Genomic DNA, 23,922 nt, shown 5'->3' on the forward strand with positions numbered 1-23,922 from the left:
TAACATTAAATACTATAATAATTAATTATAATGTCTCATCAAATGAATATGCAATCAAAATATATGTAAATAAATCGAATATCTAAGCCGTACAAACAATGGTAAGTATAATACAAATATAATATTTAACAAAACTATTATTCAATCTTGCACCATTTTCACACGACGATATTTGAATATTTCTTCTTGTATTGAAGTGAAACTTCATTAGGCGCGTTGAGAGTAAAATTTCAAGGTTGCGTCATGTCAATACTGTCACGTCATGGAGTAACGCGACGATTTTGGTTTCTTTCAATCTTGCCAAAGAAGTTTCACTTCTGACAGGTGTGCTCGGCACACACGCTTGTTTTTTTTTATATAAAATGTAAATCTATAGATTTTCCTCGAAAGACTGACAAATCTTGATAACAAATTATGTTATTATTTTCAAAATTTACGTTAGTTTAGTTAGAATAAATACTATATTATAGTTTCAATTATTATTTTTAATGATTTGATAATCATCAATGTTATGAAGAAATATTCAAATATAACATCGCTAAATGCACAACCAACATTCTTTCCCAGAATCTATCTATTAGTCACTCTTAACAGCTGCCTAATTATCAACAACCGACAAAACTGTACTTACAATAAGGATGATTTTTAACATTTATTTTTAATTGAAAATCAGGATATTCTCTATATTGTGTAAATGAGTACACATTTACACAATTATTTGTGGCTTGGAAGTCACCTGAGTGGCGACAAGTACACGCGCGCTTACGACTTCTAGTGTATTGTTATTTAGATTTCTATGGATATAACATTGAGGTGAATATCGCACGAACCAATTTCCACGGTTTTGCATTCGTTGGAAAGGTCTCGGGCTCCGTGAGGTTTATAGCAAAGAAAAGGTGTCTCTGGTGGCGAAACGGAGTTCGCCCGGTTTGCTAGTTTACTTATAATATTATTGCGTAGAATCAACATTATATACCAATATAATTATGTGCTCAAAATAGTTCTTTTAGAAAATATTTATTTTCTAACGTATTCAATGACGCCTCACTGTAAGTACAGTTCTCCTGACAGTAAACTATTTAATAAAAATGGCGAAGACAACAGTCTTATAAAACAGCTATCTAAAACTATGTACGTTAAATCGGGCATAGTAACATTTTAATATTAAAGTGATCAAACATATTATTTTCAATAAGTTATATGATCTCAGTTAAAGACACTAGCTGATATACATTATACATATTCTGTTATTTTTCTGTTTTTAGTTATTCTGTAAACAAATCCTTTTCAATAAACATTTGTTATTGAAAAACTAAATCTTTTTTCTTTGAACATTTTTATTAAGCACGACTTTAATAAACAAAATTGGTTTAACTCGAAATTTTGTATAAATGTTAAAAAATTTTGTTATATCTAGTGCCTCTTTCTGCCAATAACAGAATCATGACACAATAAAAATGAATATGGAAGAAGTTAAATTGATTTTTAAGTCTCCACACTCAATAGATTTAGTTAGAAATAGTATTATCTCTTTTTCACATAGAATTTTAATCGATGATAACTCGAAACTATACAATCAAATAATAAGCCATGTCTCTTATTAAATAAAAAAAAAAATGAAACAATTATAAAATTCCAAGATTGTTGCAACTTATTAAATAGCAATTGCATTGATTCTCATATTGAATATGGAAAATATAACAATCGTAAATGAAAACTTGCATTGAAATAAAGTGCACTTTATGTCATATATGATATAATATGTACTATAATATTATATATTATATAAAAAAGCTGTCAGTATTCTCTGTCCAGTAAATGTCCAGTAATGTATAACACATTTGTATATAATAAAACTAATTTAAACCTAATAATGTATCAATATAATCTATAAGCTATCTATTGCGAGAAATAATCAAAAATACAACAACATATTATCAACACAATAAATCATATGTTATGTAAATAACAAGGAAGCCTAATAAAATGGCGTTTTATAGATCTATAATAAGTATTTTAAATTACAAAAATATTTCCTCTTAAAACTAAAAAGAGTGATTGAATATCCAATAAGGTGTCTGAAAAAATCATGTCATCCTTTTTAAGGTCACAAAAATAAATGCATAAAAAATATAAATTATTTCCAAACTTAAAAAGATTACAAAAATACAAGAAATATATAAAAAATGTGTGCGTGTACTAGTGTACACACGTAAGAAGTAAAACTTCTTTATGACCTTATTTTTCAAAAAATAATTTACTATAATATGCAACTTTACAGAAATACGTCAATCACGCGTGGTAGGGATAAAATATACCGGCCGAATTGATAACCTCCTCGTTTTTTTTGAAGTCGGTTAAAAAACAAGATGGCGCGTAACGAAAAAATGTTACACTAAATTTTTTTCCAACCCCGATAAAGAAGTTTCACTTCAAAAAAATCGTACAACAAAGACTTTTCAGCCTATTTCTAGTTGTCGTTACAACATAGAATCTTGTATCAAAAAAAAAATGCAAAAAATAAACATACCAAAAAAAATATTGAACATTCAACCACCCCAACGAAGACCTAAGATATAAACATTAAAATGATTATAAACATTTAGGCTTGTCTTTTGGGGTCTAATCAGCGAACGATCTCTATACAATATTCTTTTAGACAACTATTAATTTAATAGGGAACGTTGTGATATGGGTTATTAAGTCAGTCGGCACGAATCTAAATAGACCTATACGTTACATGTGCTATGCACGTCTAACTATAACTAAAGCCTAGTTTACGCGAGTTTTAGTACTTGTCAATAGTTATGTTTTTAGTGTCAATAAATTATCAAATGATAAGCAAGTAAGTATTACAAAATATTGTTTATGGGTTAATATAGATTAATTACAAATTAGGCAAGATTTTAAATTAAATGTTTGACACTTCTCTTTGCGTTGGTATAAAGTAAAAACGAAACAGTTCATATTTCAGTCTACACGCTCGACTCTAAAATATATATTATAAAATGTCCACTAAGACGCTAATTACACGACAAGTACTAACTCGTAAACTTAGAACGTGCGTAACTAACACTCATAGAGATCATTTCTTTTTAACGGTCGAGCTACTGGCGCAACTACTCGAGCGAGTTTGAACGCCGTCTTTCTTCAACAAACTAACACCGAACGCGGGACACTTCTTGCGCAACGCTTTTATTTTATACAGTTTATTCCCTTGAGAATTGTTCGATTCTTCGTAATTTTCTGGCGTCACGTCGGCCGTTATTATCGAGTTTGATAAGGTGTCCATCGGCTCGGGGCTGCTAGATTTATCCCGTTTTCGTCTAAACCTAAACGGAGCGTCCAACGAGTCGACTGAAATGTTCGTAATGTTGGTATCACTGGACGAAAGATCCTGTGTGGCTTCTAGGTTGCCTTTCGGAACGCTCTTTGGCAATTTTTTCCTCGAACTGGAATTCGACCGAACTATCAGCTTCTTCCTCGTGTTATTGACCACTGGAACTTTGTTCTGCGCCGCTTTGAGATTCGGTTCGGAGGGCAGGCGATTTTTGCCGTTCAAATGGCAGTTCTCCGTCATAGCCGATAAGGTTGAAGTTACACTGACGGTGGTGACCGTGTTTGTGTCGTTTGTGGTCATTTTGGTGACACTTAGTGCTTTTCTGGTGAAGGTTTTGATGGGACTAGTTCCGTGCGTGTAGTTGGCCGGTCGGGCGAGGTTGGCACGTTGTCCGTGGAAGCCACTTTTCCCTGTGAAGGGTGATTTTACACCGGTCAGTTTATTGGCTTGCGAGTTGGCACCTCTTGTTGGCGGGAAAGTGGACGTTTTGGCCGCGTAGTGAGACTTTAGAGTCGAGTTGATCAATCTCGGCTGCGGTTTTAGATTCGTGTTGTTCGCGTTCCGTATGTTATTGGTCGGCATCATGTAATTCATTTTCGGCGTGAACACTTTTGCCGGCAACATCGTGGACGCGGTTATTTTATACTTTCCTATCACTGATGTTATGTTGTTCTCTGTGTCTGTTTCGTTCGCGTTTAGTGCGTTAGCATTATCCAACTGTAAACAAAAAATAATTATTATAAAATGCATACAAGTTACCGGTATATTATAGGTTGATTCCTAGAATAAGATTAATTTTAATTAAATTGGACATAACAACTAAAAAATTAAGTACGTTTTGGTAATAATACCATTAAAAATCTTGTCGATTACAATCATACTTGTTCTCCAATATGGTCTGCAGTAAACGCGTGCGCACGGCAAGAACACACGCACACGTACATATACACGTACAAATGCACGGGGACACACACACACACACACTCACACACGCACCTTGCTAGCGGCGCCCTTGCCCAGTATAGCATGCAGCGACACGGGCCGCTCGGGCGCGGGGGCGCCGGTGTGGGGCGCGGAGGGCGCGGGGGCGTGGGGCGCCGTCGAGTATATCCCACGCGTGAACACAGGAAGCGCAGTAATGTTGTTGCGCCGACGGTACGACTCGCCCTCCGCGTGCATGCGCGGCTGGATGCTGCAATTAATATAAAATATATTATATAATATAAAAATTCGAATGAAGCTAGAATATCCTGCTTGAATATGGCCACAGAACAGTAAAGTAGATAGAAGTGTGATGTGGGCGTGGCCCACGTGTCACTTGTAAGGTAAGATCACCTAACTTGCTCTCAGTTGTGCGCAGAAAAATATTCGAGTCGGTTGTCAGCTGTCAAACCTTTTTTCCGTATTTATTCATTAATTAGGACGTGTTGTTCGGTATAAGAGTGCAAAAATGATAGCAGACGAAATAATATCAGCAATGGAGGCATTTCATACCATCGGTAAGTCTTATTTTTATTTATTTTACATATAATATTTTATGTTATATCTTCGCTTGTAATTTGTCAAAATTGTATACAAATATCTAGTCAAAATGAACCTTAATCCGTAAGAAATTAGTACTATTATAGATTGAACAGCAAAGAAGAATTTCTGGAATATTATTGCAATAAACAAACGAATGTCGCTTTAGTGATGCTTGTGGCGCATATCGACAGTATCGATACTTTAGAAAAGACAAACATTATAAATATTAAATTTTATTTTATTTTTCCTTAGCTTTCATTTGTCCAATTTATTTACAGATTTCCCAAAGAGGCTAATTTAAAAGAGAAATGGATAAATGCAACGTGACGAGTTAACTGAATGCCGAACAGCACTAAGCAGTCTAACAAAGGCCATCGATACAGCAAACCTACGGCAGTTCCAAGATTTAAAATAATGCATATTTTCTGTTTGTATTTTGTAAATATAGATTAATACTATTCTATTCCGTTTTTTATTTAATAATAATAATATAAAAAGACGTACTTAGTAGTAATAAACATACTCCAAAATGTGACACATTATACTATACTCGTATAATAGAAAGAAAAAAAAATACACAAAAAATATTTATTTTTGAATTATCGATATCTCGATATCGATAACAAGGCTGACATCCCTCAGGGCATAGCATCAGATAAATATCAAGTTAATGTCATTAATGTTGAGTGACACAAATTTCAACCTTATCTCTATGTGTTGAGGTTCAAAGTTATATCTATCGAAAACTAACGCCCTCTGTTGTGGAGTAGCTGAATGTTTTTCGAATTTGGAATTTCTGTGCAATGAGAAACAAAACAGCTAATATACCTAGAGATGTTATACTAAAATAAACCGTAACATGGTGCGTTAGGGTACATATTGAAATGCTGAATTTATAACCTAAGTCAGTTTTTACTCAAATTAAGCTGTCCAATCAAAGGCATAGTTTACTTGTAGTGTACTGTATAACTATCGGTTTAAATGTGTGGGTTTGGCGACACTGGTTTTCATACTAATTATGACATTATCGCACTTCTATTTGTTTTTATTGTTCTGTGAATATGGCCCATCTGGTGAAACAATAGAGAAAATTACACTACATATGTATTTCAATGTCTAAAATAACATTTGAAATGGAAAACCTTATTGCAACATATCATACGTAAGTACTTACATTACATACGTAAGTACTTTCTCGCATAATTATAAATTATATTTTTATTTTTTATGTATTTAATATGTACACAGTGAGACGTTTAGGGTACAATTTAGATTTAAAAACCATATGTGTTACGATAATTATTTTATTATTTTTGTAATTTTACCTGTGTGCTCTCCAAATTAATAAATTAATAAATATGAATAAATTTCTCACCATTTCAAATTACATACACACATAACACAACAATTATATTTAAAATATTTTAATTCACTACAAATTAGTCTCCAACAATACATTCAACAACAAAACACTAACTTCTCAAGAAACCACTGCTGGTGTCCAATCACAGATCCCGGTCTGCACACGCGCAGCCAAGCGATCGCCTCGCGCGCCGTGAACCCGTGGTGCTTCATCATGTAGCACGCTATTAAGGTACCTGTACGACCGAGACCCGCTGCAAGTGAAATAGAGATTTATTGTGATAGTAATACGGTTCAATTTAAAAAGCCGAGATTAGCAGGAAATGTAAGTGAAATAGAGCTTTATTGTGATGGCAATATGGTTCAATTCAAAAAAGCCCAACACTAGCTGGAAATGTAAAATAGAGCTTTATTGTGATGGTAATACGGTTCAATTTAAAAAGTCATCGTTTTCATAGTTAGTTCACCGTGCCCGTACGACCGAGACCCGCTGGAAGTGAAATAGAGCTTTATTGTAATGGCAATAAGGTTTAATTTAAAAAGCCGAGATTAGCAGGAAATGTAAGTGAAATAGAGCTTTATTGTGATGGTTATATGGTTCAATTCAAAAAGCATCTGACTTCCGAGTAAGGAATATCCTGTAATAGATGTGGAGCGATATCAATGAGTGTTTATTTTAATATGTGGCTTTAAAGGTAGCTTAAGATATCGAGGTAAATAATTGAAAAAAATATATTCATGCGTAAAAAAATTATGAAAAGATTAGCAATTTGCTAAGGTAAAAGAGTGACTATTTTCTCTCAGCCAGTAGACAAATTTAAGTTTTTCCAACAAAACAATCGTACAAACCTTTACAATGCACAGCCACCGCGCCCTTCGCCATCTCCGAGATCCGTATAAACCTGTTCACGATCAAATCTGACGGCACTGAACCATCAACGAAGAACAGTTCCCTATGCTCAAAGCCGTGCGTTGTGAACTGTCTTGCGTCATATGACTTCTTATTGAGTCGTACTATGGTGGTCACGTGGTGCTTCTTGAAGTACTCGTGGTAATGTTCGGGGCTGTGGAGCGGGTAGCCGCGGTCGAGCCGCGAGCGGTGGTGCGGACCAGAGAACGCGAGCATTTTGCTCGGGATGATCCAGTTTAGGTCGCCGTTCTCGACTTTCTGGAAGGTTGGCAGGTGAAGTTTTAAATGGTGAAATATTGTTCTATTTTAAATTGAATTGGTTTTGAAAATGCTTCAAATATCCTAGAATCTTTCCTTCTATCAGTTCAGTTATAAGAGGCAAAATTAGATTGATTATATATGTATAATTTATAATCAATCTTATTTTGCCACTTATCTTACGATCTTACAGTTGACTGATTAGTTATTTATTATGATAATACTTTATGACCATTTATTTGTAATAGTTAAACCATCTCATTATACAAAGTTTAAATTGCAATAAATATAATCCTGGTTAAAGTGAGGTTAGCCATCTTTTTATATGAACATTGATATTGATTACCTTACTTAAAAACATTTTGCCATAATTAAATCAACATACCTCATAAAACAAATACTGATCAGCGTCGAAATGCTCGAAATCAAAGAACCTGGCATCGTGCGCCACTTTGATACCCTGCAGGACATCCAACAGGGATATATCGAAGAGCGGCGGACCTCCGGAGGCATCTCGAAAGTTCAGGAGGGACCACGTGCCCTCCGTTAGCTGCTTGTACACCGCGCCCGGTGAACTGCCTAGATATATTATCTAGAAGATAATTTTTAATGTTACTGTTTAAGACAACTAAAACTAATAAATCAGATACGACTCTGGTAATTTTTTGAAGTGAAACTTCTTTATCGGGGTTGGAAAAAAATTTAGTGTAACATTTTTTTTGTTACGCGTGACATTTTTCCGTTACGCGCCATCTTCTTCTTATCCCTACCACGCGTGATTCGACGTATTTCTGTAAAGTTGCATATAGTAAATTATTTTTTGAAAAATAAGGTCATAAAGAAGTTTCACTTCTTACGTGTGTACACTAGTACACGCACACATTTTTTTCTTTCTAATATCTACTGTTTATCAGTAGAATAAGCGAGGAAACCTCAAGGATAATTTACAGGATAATAAACACACACATTCTTATAGGTAGATTTTACTAAAATTTCCGCGAATTATGGGTACCTAGATGTTTGTTATGAATATTTTAATGTTTAAAAGATAAATTAGATTGATATACTTAGATCATATTGTGAGGTAAAGCATTTATAAATATATTCTAAATTCCTTTGACTTTGTAGAAACTTATTCAAATAGAAGTAACCTCGTCAACAACGTGACAATCCACCGCTTTAATTATTAAAATCTCAATAGTTGGAGCTTACGTTGAGATATTGTTTAATTAATAAGGAATGGAAACAATCCGTGCTACAGAGCTCAGAGTTACCTACAATGCAAAATAACGCTAACGCTCAGTCGAAAACCTGGCTTTTCGACTGAGCGTTATCTCTAACTTCAAAATTGTTGAAACTAATAACTGGCGGTTTTCTTACGGTGCATTGAAATCAAACGAGCGAATGCTCATTCTAACCCGACTATGTCAAATTGTTTTAGTGTAAACAGGCGTAGATAATTATTTCGTTGTTTTTAGTGCGTTCGAAAAGATTTTATGCAATGTTCTAATACTGAACAACACTGAATACGGAATACGAGTTTTCGTTTGTACACTAAAAGATCACGAAAGAATGCTCTTCTCTAGCTCTATGTTCGTTTGATGTAAATGCACCGTTATTAAATGGGGTCTTAATGTTTACTTTACTAATTATAATTGTAAGGAGTTATTTCATCCTTGGATTGCGCGTCGCAAACACTGATATACTATTTGTGTAGCTCAGTTATTGTTCTTGAAGCGTCATAGATAGATTTTTGCTGTTTGTAAATTATTTTAACTGATGTTCGTTTACAATGAAGAGACAATGTGTTGTTTAATTTTGTTATTGGTTTAATGGTGATGAATTAAATGTGTTTTAATATAGGTATATATGCTTTTGGAGGTCACCAACACCATATTTTAATTTTATTTAATCGTAATTTTTATTTTTAACTATATTTACTCCTGTGATAAAATGACGTGTTTGTTTTTTTCCGAAGTCAATATTACAGTAACTCTAGGTACGATAGTTAAGGTGCGAATGCTAATAATAACAAATTATGAAGAATATTAATTAAAAAATACGCATTAACTCTTAAAATGTACGGAAGTTGAAAACATGAATAAAAATTTGTTATAATGTCACGTATATATAGAAATAATTTAAGGCAGTTACGCCATTTTCTATTACGTCTGTGGTACGTGTTAAATTATAAAAGCGACTGGTTTATTTCTTTGTAGGTGTACAATTTGTTCCCACGCAAGGCGATTATCCAATGAATAGAGATAAACTACATAAAACCTATATTCGTATATTTGTGGAAGTTGGATGGCTATTTTTTCGGAAAATTAAACGCTTAAATATTCACAACAATTAGAAAATCAACGTCTTTAGTGGCAGATAACAAATCAAGGTTTGAGTTGGTTTGAGAGAATATGCATTACAAATGTAAAAGTTTGACAGCACGGATATCGATGAAATTTGATCTGAAAATAGGGAAGGTCAGGGTAAAATAATTACTTATTTTTCATAATTCAACCCTAATCATGGGGATGAAGTTTAACGCGTGGATTTTCCGCGAGGCACAGATAATTTTGATATTTTGCGCTATCCCATGAACCTTATACATTTCTTTTTCTATCAGGTTGCCTGGTAGAGATTGCTGCTTAGCAATAAGGCCTCTTGTACAAACAATGCCTGTTTTGTAATATTATTTTTGTTATACTTTATTTTGTAAATAAATAAATAAATAATTTAAAATCCGAAAGGGATAGTCAACCACGTGCATCGTAAATTCGTAACACGCGTTTTCATAGTAATTATGCGAGTACTTATGTGGTATTATGGTAAGGGACCACTTTGTCGATCTTGAAGGGTGTGGTGCGTGCGTGACCTAATGTCGGTTGAACAAACGTAACTGATGATTTAAAAAAGTATTTTTAGATTGCAAATGCCATAACAAAACTCTAAGTTCTCTGTCTAAACATACATTTTTTTTATATTTTAAGTAACTTCATAATACATAAACATTATAATGTAGTACATAAAATCAAAACTGTACTAAAGCAATATGGATAAGTGAACCTTAACTGTCGGTCGTCAATTTTATTTCTCTAATATCATAAATGCGAAAGTATATTTACCCCAATCATGAAGAATTGACGTCCACCGGATGAAGTTTTTGCTTTAGTAATATAACCTTTTTGCATGACATTAATACAATCTAACATAGATTAGATTGAGTTTTCTGTCCGCGGTTTTGTCCGCAAAACCGAATGAAAGTTGGTGCAGTAGTTTTTGAGATTAGCGAACAAACAGCTAGGCTCGACGGAGGACTTTATATTGTAGTGATTAAGGGCAACTAATTGAGTTTATTTATATGAAAAATATTAAATATCTAACCTGATAACTCCCAATAAGATAGGCGGCATTGAGTCTGAGCGTTTCATTGTTACTCGTGTAGAATACGATCTTCTTCTTTGGATTTTTCTCCAGTTCCTCGTTGAGCTTATTGCAAAACTGGTACAAATGGCACAGGTGATAAGGTCCAAAGTCGAAGTAGAAGTTCTCGTAAACGATCTCATCCTCGATGTGGAAGTATTTACTGTTTCGAGTCGGCTTCGGCTTATATCCGGTTTTGAGGGTTGCGAAGTATAATCTGTCTGAAAGAAAGATAGTGTTACTGTCATCTATAATTACTTGAATGGGCGACAATGTATACAGCGTCTTTAATAACGACTATTTCAATCAAAACTTTATTTAATAATTCGGTCATTCCTACATGTTTTTAAATAATTTGGAAATTAAAGGGACAGAATGTAATTAGGTACTGTAGAAATAAAATAATCAATACCCCCATAATGGCTTAATAATGAGATCCTTTTTAGAATAATGTCGAATAATTATTTACCGATGAACGATTACATAGAGCTATAATGTAAATACATAGAAAGAAAATTAAAAAGAATTTAACGCTATGAGAAAGTGCCTCAATTCCTTAGATCATTAAGTAATGGATAACACACGCAGGCGTTTCCCCTTTTGCCGAGGTATAAGATTATTCGAATCGAAAAATCTTATGCTTTCATAAAAACTACTTGCGTAATCGATTACGAACACTCTGCGTATTCGTAAAACATCGAAAGGACGTCAGCGAGTGCTCCGCTAAAAATGCCGTTTTGCACTGTCAAGTCTTGCAGAAGCAATTCAAACATGTCGAATATTAAAAAAGATGGAATAACCTTTCATTTGTGTATATTTTTTTATTTTTTTAACGTACATTTCTAATTAAATGCAATTTCTAATAATCGTCGATGTATCGTTTAGCGATATGATCAAGACAAATAATCGAGTCATGTGTGTACTCGATCATTGATGCGGCCTCACGAGACTATCATGGAAAGAAAATATACAAATTTAATCTTTATGAACTAAGCGATAAAGTTGAATTTAGAACGCGATATTGAACCGCACTCCCCACGAGACTATAAAGTGATGTAGCGAGACTATCTTGAAGAGAAAATATACAAATTTAAACTTTATGAACTAAGCGATAAAGTTGAATTTAGAAAGCGATATTGAACCGCACTCCCCACGAGACTATAAAGTGATGTAGCGAGACTATCTTGAAGAGAAATTCAAATTTAATCTTTATGAACTTAGTGATAGAGTTGAATTTAAAAACTCGTCGCTTAAAAGATCGTTAATTTTTACGACTTTCTTAGTGACGGACTGCTTTTAACTTGAACGTCGATAAAAAAATATTTTTCTAAGTATAATTTGAAATGAGATGAGAATTAATCTTTATTATATTAAAATTTTACACAACTGCATAAAAAGGAGTATAATGTTTATTTTGTAAGTCTTGTATATATTTATTAAAATTTACGCTCGGTTACTTTTAACTGGCAGAACATTTTAATGGTACGGAACCCTTCGTGCGCGAGTCCGACTCGCATTTAGCCGTTTTTTTTGTAATGTTAATCTTGTAATTATTCTATTATGTAATCTATACTAATATTATAAAGCTGAAGAGTTTGTTTGTTTGTTTGTTTGAACGCGCTATTCTCGGGAACTACTGGTCCGATTTGAAAAATTCTTTCGGTGTTAGATAGCCCATTTATCGAGGAAGGTATATATCATCACGCTACGACCAACAGGAGTGGAGCCACGGGGGTGAAACCGCGCGGAGCAGCTACTTTATTTATATGTATGTACGAATATTGCGTATATTTCAGATTTATAAAAAATCCTGCTTTAAGGCTAAGGTGGATTGAATGCTGTGGGAGAAAATCAGAATGGACACCTCGGTACAGAAATAATAAAAATTTCTGGACCGATATTTATTTTATTGAATATAATATGTGATGTGTTGAATAAATACATATTCAAATACAAATAAAATGGCGTTTTATTGTTTTTTCGTATGCATATAATAATGATGAAAACGTTACAAATGACCTGTGTAGTATTTTTTATGAATATAATATTAATGTTATTTCTAATTTCAACAAAATTATTATTTTTGTAATATCGATATGGTTACATCCCTTTAGAGCGATTGTATTATTACGTATATGTATAGAGATTTTTCTGTGTAATCGATGTATGTGTGCAAAAACATGCTAGTCTGTCCATTTTGTAATAGTTTGAGTTTGTAAAGACACAAATTATTTTTGTGAATGTGTGATAGTGTTTCAAAGTGTGAGTTACCCTCCCCGCACCAAAACCGGCAGAAAGTTTAGTTAGAACATTTGCCAGCGTGCTCCATCCATTACTTAATGATCTAAGCTCAATTCAGATAGTGTGCAAACTGTACATTTCTATTCAAACATGTAATGCGACTGCAGTTTTATTTTAAAAGTAGGTATGTTTAAAGAGACACGCTTCGGCCGCAGATTTAGAGATTCCGTAATGTTAAAGTTGGTTAAAATTTATTCAATCTACTTTTACTCGCATATCTGTACTCTGTAGTGCTAAATCGTTAATTACCTACTTAAATAGAACTAGTAATGGATATTGCTAATTTTGAATATTCATATAGTTATATCTTTGTTCACCAACAAAAAAAAAAACAGTCAAAGTGAATCCTCGTACGGACAGACGAATCTGTTTTTATGTAAGATGCCATATTTGAAAAGCAGAAGACATTGTGGGACATATTAAGCTGATATCATTAAAATTCCCGTACGAGGTTATCGATTATCTTCCAAGGATTTTATGTACATACTATTATTCTTACAAAAGATATTGTTGAGACTGAATATCTTAGACTAGCTGTGCTCCGGGGTTTTACCCGCATTTCTCCGCTCCTATTGGTCTTAGCCTGATATGATACATAGTCTGTAGCCTTCCTCCTGGGACTAACTAATAGTGAAATAATATTTCAAATCGGGCAAGTGGTTCCTTAGATTAGCGTGTTTAAGCAAACAAACTCTAAATATCTTTATAATATTAGGTATAGATTCCTGTCTCAATATATAACACTTATTGTTGGATGAAATCATGGTGATTCCGTTGGTACGTTTTAAACAGTTTTTATTAGTCAATTGCTTATGTAATTTAAAACCTTATGTATACGAGAATAAGCCAATTACCGTGCCACATGCCTCGTGCGTTGTATGCAATATGTGTAGGAGGCATGTACCTATATTGTATATTTTTACCATATCATATATAAATACAATAATTTTCAAATACTTGCAGTCATTGGCCAGTTGATACTCCTCCCAAAGAAACGAAGAAAAAATAATAACTAGATAATACAAGGATATAGTGGGAAAATATAAGAAGCTCTAATAAAAAGATCCTGAATCTATCAGTAATCATTATAGTAACATGAAATATCACAATGGTTTAGTCCATTTTAATTTAAAGCTCCCACACTACAGACAGACTAAACATTACAAACACATCCAGTATGAATGAAATAAGCCTTCATTTTACTTCAAAACTAAGGCGAAAAGTTGAAAATATCGCGAACATCAGACATAAGACATTCAATTATCTGCTCCTATACATCTGTATGATAATACGTAGACAATTGAAATACAACATTGCTATTGCATGCTTCCCGGCAGTTTCTAACTCACCTAGACGGCATAAAACCTTAATGTTTTCTTTAGCGTACAATTGTGCAAGGAACTGTTTTAATGCCTTGGCCATTCTAGGTTCTCCATTTTATTCCAGCAAGGATTATTTATTGGCGCGATAATCCTGATGTAGAGCTTTGCTCGACTTCAAGCTTTTAAAAACATTTTATGCTTTTAAAATTATTCGTTACGTGGTTGTACGTTCAATATAGCAGAGAGCATGTTGAATTTTATCAGATTAGAATCTTAAAAAAATTTGGAAAATCCAAAAGTGCACGCCTCATAATTTTTTTTTAATAAATATTTATTAATTATTATTTTTGTTTATTTAATAACAATTAAACCACATCGAATCAGACCCTGAAAAATGAAAGGGTTCTATTCCTGAGCATACTCAAGCGTAAGAGAAAAAAAAAGACTCGATTAGTAAAGTATTTCGGTCGCTATCGTGTTAACAAGAAAAAGGATCCGCACATACAGACACACGGACGTCCAAGACAGAACTTTTTTAAACTGTTTTTTAACTAGTTTAAATAACAAAAATGACATCAAAAATATCATGAACGTTAAAAATAGTGTTTTTTCTTAATATGTGTGTGTATGTATTATCTTACAAGTGCAATGTATGATACATAAAGACATTTTAAGTTTGAAAAATCAGATGTTTTGCGCGAAGTGACAGTAGTACCCACCTCAACGCTTCGCTTATGAGGCGTGCAAAACAAACAAAACTGCAGATCGTTATAATACAATATATAGATACGTTATGATAGATACGATATGCACAACTGTATACTTCGATATTTCCAATTCAAAACTGAACTTTCACAGGTATCAATAGTCTCTGCTAATTGAAACCAAACATTGGAAATCTGGTCTTGCATCCGCGGCTTCATTTTAATTGAAGCTATTCTTTTGACTCCGAATTCTTCATCAATATGCGGCAAGCGCTGATTCGCTTAATTGGGACATGCATATAAAACTACTCCGAATTGGGTCCATTACTATTAAATGACCAATCAGATATTTTGCTCAATTATGTGGGGAATGAGCACGTGAGCGCAAAAAGTTGTACGTAAGTACTTACTTCTAAATTAAAACGTTTAAAAAACATTCCACTGGCATAGGAACGAGAAATACGACTAAAAGATTAGATTTTTGTCTGGAGATATTAAGGCTTGAGAGTGATAAAGGCTACTTTTTCCCGCTGTGAAACACCTCATCCCTAAGGGAATTGTCTTTTATTTTTCCGTGGGCGGAATGTTGAATTTTAAATTCAACATAAATATAAAATACTAACGTTCTATCGACGGATGAATGAATAAAAACTTTACAAAGAAAGAAACCAAGCAAAGCAATATTACAACGAACATTTCCAACCCATTTATGTCAGGAACGCTGAAAATGAAATCGCAATCACCTTGAATACCAAAAGAAAGCACGCCAAAGTTATCCGATACTTTGAATTTCAAGGTGAGCTTGGAAATTAGATCAATTTTTAATTATAGCGGCCAAGTGGTTGTTCAGGCACTGACGGGTAACCCTGCATCGTTAAGTGGCGATTACTTTACCTTACACTATTATTAACTTGAAACGGAAGATGCAGTAAAAGTGGAAGGTATGAACTGAAGGCGATTTGCTGTATAAATAGCAACTAGCAACAGCCATTTTTAAATAGAAGATTTTAAAGTAACTTCTGGAATATCAAAATGTCACACAAATTTGTGAATTTTCTAGTCAACCTATACAAATACCAAGAGCGTTAAGTTCTTGGTATTTGGATTCTAAGTGTATTAAATTATTTACCTTTTAGAAAAAAGCATATTTTATTTGGAAAATTTTATATGAATTCTGATGTAAGTCAGCTATCGTTGAAACAACTACAACAACATCTTCAACATATTAAAAGGCATGCATCAAAAGACAATTTCATTCAACACTAAAATAAGTAGTAGATTTTCCGGAATATTTATTTAAGAGTTTTAATTCTTCTTTATTGTATTAAATAACACTATTATGCATGTCAAACAATTGCATTATAACAACTTAGAAGTTAGAATACCATCCAAATATTACAAAAATAGCAGCATGACATAACATGGCCAACATTCTTCATTGCCAGAGATGTTTGTGCAAAACTCAAATAATACTTTATTTCCTAACATCACGTCAAACTTGACGAGCGAACCGGCATACATCGATCTTATCGATTCCTATAATGAATTCGGAAAAGATAATATGTAAATAATTCTTTCTTGGGCCATACCACTTATGTAACGTCAAGGCCACACTGTCACCTGCACCCCACCCTTATTGCATGTATATTGTGTAGCGGGTAGGAAATTATGGCTATTTCTATACGCCGTAAGGGTAGCTTATTTAAATTTTTAATCACTACAGGTCATCGAGGGCGGAGTCTAGAATATAAAGTATCGAATAACATTTGCAACTTTGCAAGAATGCGGCATCGATCTTGTTGTTGAGCTTGTTGAGCTTCATGTTTATAATAGCGGCATTTTATAAAGACAAACAGATTTATTTTAAAGTAAATATTACAGAAATTATAAAAGATAGTCTTTTATAATAAATAGTATTCTAAAATCAGTTATGGAAATTAATTCAGGCCACTGTTAATTTGAGCTTGATTAGCTTACAAACAAATAACACGTTTGATGATCTGAAAATCATCAATGAATTAACTCATAAACCGGTATGCATTTATCACTGAGCAATCATTGTTCTGAATGAATAGTCAATTATCGGAACTCGTGAAAGCAAATTAACTTGTAAATTACGTTTTTTATCTTAATTACCATTTAGTAAATTAATTATGCCGATACAATATCAGCATTTGAAATAAAATCTATACTATGTATATATACTATAATATACACACCGGCACAATTAGCGGAACAGAAAAAAAAGTGAGACTATGAGATAATAACGCATATATTTGACGAAAGTGTAATTAGATACAAAATAACAAGTTGATTAACATCTTTTAACAACGACTTTGAAAAGTCTTCGTTATTTTTTATTGAAAAATAAAGAAATTTGAAATAAGTGAAATTTTTAGATGATTATGAACCATCACAAAAAAATAAAAAAAGTAAGCATTAAATGATTTGGCAATAAAATTAAAGCAAAACTAATAACGAGTGTTTCCCCCTCTTGCTCTGATTACGGTTTTCATTCGCCTGGGCTTGCTACAGATTATGTTATCGATGATTTCTTGAGGCAACCGCTCCCACTTCTCAAGAAATTTGTTTCCAAGTTCATTCAGATTGTTGGGGGGTGGCATTCTGGATTTAACCCTTCTTTTTAGCAAGTCCCAGACATGCTTTATCGGATTCATATCGGGGGAATTTGCTGGCCAATGCATCACAAGTATACCTACGTGGCTCAGATATGCCTGTAACGATTGTGCACTATGAGCACAAGCATTACTTTCCATTAGAATAAAGTCGTCACCAATAAATGGGGCAAATGGTACAAAATGTTCTTCTTAAATGTCTCTGATGTATCTATCTGCTGTCATGGTCCCTCCTGTGACTATCGCTAACTCCGTGCGACCTCTCAAACATATCCCTCCCCAAACCATAATCGAGCCGCCACCATAAGCCACTGTGTGTTCAAAATTAGACTATATTTGGCGTTCTCCTCTGTGTCTCCATATTCGTTGTCTCCCATTGATCTGTTTTAAAAGAACTCTGCACTCATCAGTAAAGAGAACCTGCTGCCATTCGTTCAAATCCCAGACGATGTTCTCGCGTATCGGTTTCTGTTCCGCTAATTGTGCCGGTGTGTGTATTATAAAGCTGAAGAGCGAACGCGCTAATCAGAACTACTGGTCCGATTTGAAAAATTCTTTCGGTGTTTGATAGCCCATTTAACGGGGAAGGCTATATAATATCATCACGCTAAGACCAACAGTAAGCGGAGCCACGCGGATGAAACCGCGGAGCGTAGCTAGTATTACCTACATAAACAAGAGCAACAATAAAACGTGAAATCTTTTAAAGTGAAGTTAAAGTATTTCTCGTGTCATTTATAATAATTATTTACTAAAAAGCTTTAAAGGGTATGGTTATATATAACTAAAGGTATGTTATAGTTGTACTAACTATTACGTATTTCAGTTACACGCTCTCATTATTTATGCAACATGCAATCGTAATCCTACTATTATATTATGTACATGTACATTTTCTATCTCTAGGTTTAAGATTTATTATGTGATTTAGTTACAGCAATACCAGGATGGGATTAGATTAAAAAAGGTTTTACACATTTTACTCGTTTTACTACCACACTAGCTGTGCCCCGCGGTTTTACTCGCATTGCTTCGCTCCTGTTGGTTTTAATATATATAGCCTACAACCTTCCTCGATAAATGGGCAATCTTTTTTTTTTTTATGTTAGGATTAGGCAAGCATTTGACCATCGCTTCGCCTGATGGAAAGCGACAAGCGTGGTCTAGGATGGAGCATGTTTGCCTAACATCTAACACCGAAATAATTTTTCAACTATGACTTGTAGTTCCTGAGATTAGCGCGTTCAAACAAACAAACTCTTCAGCTTTATAATATAAAGTATAGATTGATTTATTTTAACCCCGTTCAAACGAGCGAAGTCAGCGATCAAAATAATACTTCGTCTATAAATATGTGTTTTTATAACAAATGGATCCGTTCCGTTCATAGAGCGTGCGGTTATTCAAAAATAAATAAAAAGTTCATACCTAGTTCGACAATGCCCGTAGCGTCCAAACTCTAGCCAAATTTATTTCTAGTTTGTTTAGGATGTTTACTTGAGCCACACTGTAGTGTATGTATGTATAGGTACGAGTAAATATTTGATTTTGAATAGTATGCGACTCACTTTACCTTATTTAAATAGAACCTAAAGGTTACAGGCTTATCTAAAATTTATCTGCGATGTTTGTGATACAATTTAATTAAAGGTAAATATAGTTAAAAACAAAAATCATGATATAATAAGATTAACTATTTACGTTTATTGTATTGTCACTGATCCTGGATGAGTGTACAAAGTTTGAATTAAATTGAAATAAATCTAAAAGAGTCGGTTACATACAAGCATACAAACATACAACTGAAACTAATAATAAGCGTGCTAAAAAAGAAAATTTCAAAAAAGTTGGCTAGTATATTGTCTGTCAGTATAATCATTCAGAAAGAAAGTACAACATAAATTAATGTAGTCGAATAAAATTGTTATGTACCAAGTTTTATACCACATTACTCAGACCACGATAATTTTGTGAATAATGTAGAACTCTAATTTCGTGTGTACCTAGTTGCATTTTACGACTAGGTTTAGTACCTATGCAATTGCTATGGTTAATGCGCTTGCAAATAATACCCAAGTGCAGAAACATGAATAAGTAAATCGCGATCGAGAAGTAGCTATAGGTTTTAAACTTTAATATTTTGAAGTGAAACTTCTTTAGGTGCATTGAGAGTAAAATTTCAAGTTCACGTCATGTAGTAAGAGCGAGCGCGCACGAGCAACTTTGTCTCCGCAACTATTTTGTCTCTTCACCCATGGGCTAGTATGAAAGTGCGCGCACGTAGCGACGCAACTCCCCATACAAACTGATGGGAGAGACAAAATAGTTGCGGAGACAAAGTTGCTCGTGCGCGCTCGCTCTAAGGCGACAATTTTGGTATATTTGAATCTTGTCAAAGAAGTTTCACTTATGAGTTATGACACGTGTGCTCGACACACACGCTCTTTTTTTAATGACGGTTTTTGAATGAAAATACAACAAGATGTTATCTTTAGAAAATTGTTTATATTTATTTTTATTTTTTATTAATCAAGTCATCGAAATCATTCGTGATTTATTAAAAGTAGGTAATATATGAAGTTTAAAAAACATTGAAAACCTTCGATAAACTTTTAGTAGCTCCTTGTAAGGGAATAGACCTTCGCGGTTGCGTGATAATTGATAAACTTGAGCTTCTAATAACAAAGTTTTGATAGGTGAAACTTGGAAGTTTCTGACTTTGAATTGAGTAGTTTTCAATATAATGGATGGAAGTTATATTTTTGATATTACATCAACATTAATAGTTTTTGAATTATGCTTACTATGCCTCACAGCATTATTAACAGCTTTTGCTGATCGCGATAAGTTAACTTTTCCAGCTATTATTAAGATCTTGTAGAAATTGACCCAAACTATGTAGTTTACTTCGTAGGGAATTGATGAACATAGGTAATATATATATATATATATATATATTTTATTTCTAACCGTAACAAGATTCTTGTGACCAGAGTTACCCCGAAGAAGTTAAAGTAAAAAGGGGGTACTTTATAAAATAACAAAAACTAAACAATATACCTATATTATATTTGTCTCGTATTTCAATTTTAATCCCATTTGCCTGACCCTGACCATTACGATTTGTGACAGATTAACTAGAAAACGAAGGCTAACTAGAAACTGTGTAACTGTAAAGTGTTGGAGTGATGTAATTCACTTTGTTTATGTTGATGTCACAGTTAAATATTGCATTATATGTTATGATATGTATATGGTGCAAGTGCATACATTGCCAAGGATGTTTTTATTATGTACTAAACTCGATCATATTTCGAAAGATTACTCTTATTGTTGTTGATGATCTTATACAAATATAAGATCATCAACAACAAGACCATCCATTTTTGACCCCTGGTTAACTGGACTTAATTTGTTGCAAATGACCTCTAGTATAACCCCTTTGAAGGATCATATCGAATTACCAGTCACCCTGTATACTTATAGCTGAAGAGTTTGTTTGTTTGTTGAAACACGCTAATCTCAGGAACTACTGGTCCGATTAGAAAAATTCTATCAGTGTTAGTTAGACCATTTATCGAGGAAAGCTATAGGCGCTAAGTTCAATAGGAGTGCAAGGCGAGAACAAGGCGGGTAAAACGGCAGGGCACAGCTAGTGAAGGATAATAAATCAAACAATAAATTGTTTGATTTCTATGTGTATTGCATTATTGGTTTATATTTTTTATTCAAACCACAATTTATAGACTAATAGAATTAGATTGATGAACCAAATATTATAGCTCAGTATATTCGTGAGCATTCTTTGTTAAACATACTGTCTTTTTATAATCAAAAATGTCATATATGTTGCATTTGGGACACCCAATTGGATTCATTTTGAAATAAGTATTATAGGAGGTATAATTAAACAAATTTAAAATATTAAGGAGTTAAATGACAAATGAATTAAGTAAAGGAATGCTAATACATATACACACAATATAGACACTATATATACCATAGTGCATAGCGCTCTGAGAGTGCTACATAAAGGAATGAATGAATGAATGAATAAAGGAAGGAACCTTATTAATATTGTGTAAAAATCTCAGCTTTACCAATTAGAAGTGCTTATTATTAATAGTACAATTTTTACAGTACATTTACAGCAATTAACTGTCTGAATACTTGACAAACATACATACAAGAAGACAGTAAGATTTTAACAAAAATTGAGTTGCCTACAAATTCCTTCGCTACATTTTATATATTTTCATTACATAGAAGGTAAATGTTAAGATATAGAATTCAGAAATGCTTTGCAAAACAACTGTATTGCAGAGCCTTTGTATATATTAATGAAGAAGAAATTTTTCATTCCGTTATTCTTACCAATGTGATAAATCTTGTAATTCATTATTATTGGGTAAGTAAAGTTTTTTTTTTTAAATCTCCTCTAAACCTGCAATCTGCCTTATTAAGCATTAAGCTGGTGGTTAAAAGTTTTAATGTTGGCATGCATGGCAAACGCCCAGTGGCGTCTCCATATAATATTTTTATACTTTTGCATATAATCAAACACCTTATATACCACCTTATATTATGCTGCAAAAAGTAACTTATATTCCACATGATAGTTATTTTGATAAACAATAGATGGAAGCGCACATCATAGTTACACCTACATTTGTCACAAATCAAAATCTAAATAAAATGCTTAGATATATTACCTTTTATAATCTCAGTGGAAGATATGATGACATCATTCTCATCCATTCTCACTTTGTAACATAAAAAGTAATTTATTTTATCTTCCAATCCGTTGATATCTTAGTTCTATTTACAGTTTATCCGTAAGTCATCTTATTGGAATCCATTTTGATTTAATTTTTTGATGCATCTGTAAAGAAATATTCTACAATTGTGTAATGTGCTTTTATTATAATTTATAACATTATTGTCAATGTGATCAATAAAACAATAAAGATACCAGTCTAGTGAGTGATGTTGCTCAGATATTGGTGTTCCTCCAAAATAAATAAGTAATACACTCAATATTTTATACCTCATTATAATATTACATTTTCAGTAAATTTGCCTATGTATTGTTGCAAGTTTAATCTTTTACCAAATCGAAGTCTAGAAAACCTTTTTAAAGTTAAGTAAAATAGACATTTATATTTCTTACCATCTGTTCCGATAAAAAGAAGCCAGCTCCTTTTAATGCGTTTTAACCTTGACAAGTTACGAAAATCACCTGCTAATAGGACAAGTCCGCCAATTTAGAATCACTGCAAAAAACACAAGACACCACTTCAAACTGCACTTTTACTTCGTAATAATGAATGTGTATGGTTAATGATTGGAAAGTATTTTCAATTCGTATAGTTTCGAATGTATTTCATCGTTTTTTTTGTCGCAACGTAGTTAGTTTCATTGGCGGCGCGTAGGAAGCTTTATTACGCGGCGTGGGACGTTATTTCTTACTTAAAACTAAGGTCAGAACTGACCAAATAGGAACTGCGGAGGCTTCCTACGAAAATAATTGATAATTTCATTCATAAACCGCTTTATTAGCAAACTAGGGACCGTATAACTCGTTCAGCACTCGGATGTCTACTGGCAAAAAACCGGGCGTAACAACAAATCAAAATAGTAGACGTAGCATCACAATTTGCAAGGTCGCAAAATGTTGTTTAATTTGTATTATATATAAAGTCACCAGTACGTACTTTATTTTATTTGCCGAAGCCGATAATCAAATAAAAAGCCAGCCGTCAATGTAGACAAATCGAACTACAAAACCAAATTTTGTAATAGGTTTTAAAAATCTGTATTCAGCATTTTGACCACAGAACATATATACTCAGGGGCGTCAGGGGAGACTTTGACATTCTTCATTGGTCTATAATTTAGATTGTCTATGGACTAAATAAATGTCAGATCCGATGTATTAATATTTTTTGTATCTGTGAATTATCTATGAAACAAGGTAGCCATAAATTAAAATATTGAATAAATTGGAATTAAATATTAAATATTATGCCGTTATGCGTAACAAAAATAAGATGGAGTAACTTACTATGGTAATTTTCCGATTTTCAAAAATTCGTCACTCAAAAACTAAAAGTTTCCTCAAAGTGAAATTTCAGATTTAGGTTCC

General features: G+C 33.2%; 1 protein-coding gene and 1 long non-coding RNA gene across 4 annotated transcripts; one reads left to right on the forward strand and one right to left on the reverse strand.

The window, feature by feature from the left end:
- Positions 1-3,004: 3,004 nt before the first annotated feature.
- On the reverse strand, positions 3,005-23,626 carry LOC149477687 (uncharacterized). Of its 3 annotated transcripts, none has more exons than XM_089710403.1 (9): positions 23,492-23,626; positions 22,948-23,050; positions 22,490-22,659; positions 10,776-11,035; positions 7,780-7,986; positions 7,076-7,394; positions 6,342-6,480; positions 4,337-4,532; positions 3,005-4,057 (listed from the first exon to the last, which is right to left on the reverse strand). In XM_089710403.1, the coding sequence occupies exons 3-9, from the start codon at positions 22,533-22,535 to the stop codon at positions 3,086-3,088; spliced, it is 2,139 nt and encodes a 712-aa protein (XP_089566529.1). In that variant the 5' UTR covers positions 22,536-22,659; positions 22,948-23,050; positions 23,492-23,626; the 3' UTR covers positions 3,005-3,085. The 3 variants fall into 3 exon arrangements, with proteins under 3 accessions (XP_089566529.1, XP_089566530.1, XP_089566528.1); XM_089710404.1 differs by lacking the exon at positions 23,492-23,626 and adding an exon at positions 23,247-23,426; XM_089710402.1 differs by lacking the exon at positions 23,492-23,626 and having other exon boundaries at positions 22,948-23,426.
- On the forward strand, positions 4,604-5,327 carry LOC149477688 (uncharacterized). The gene is made up of 2 exons (XR_016317568.1): positions 4,604-4,839; positions 5,143-5,327. It is a non-coding gene; the product is annotated as an uncharacterized LOC149477688 (long non-coding RNA).
- Positions 23,627-23,922: the final 296 nt, after the last annotated feature.

Source organism: Colias philodice, chromosome 24 (genome assembly GCF_061535455.1).
Source record: "Colias philodice isolate Cphi_HAF_F1 chromosome 24, ilColPhil1 Martin Lab GWU primary, whole genome shotgun sequence".
NCBI lineage: Eukaryota > Metazoa > Arthropoda > Insecta > Lepidoptera > Pieridae > Colias > Colias philodice.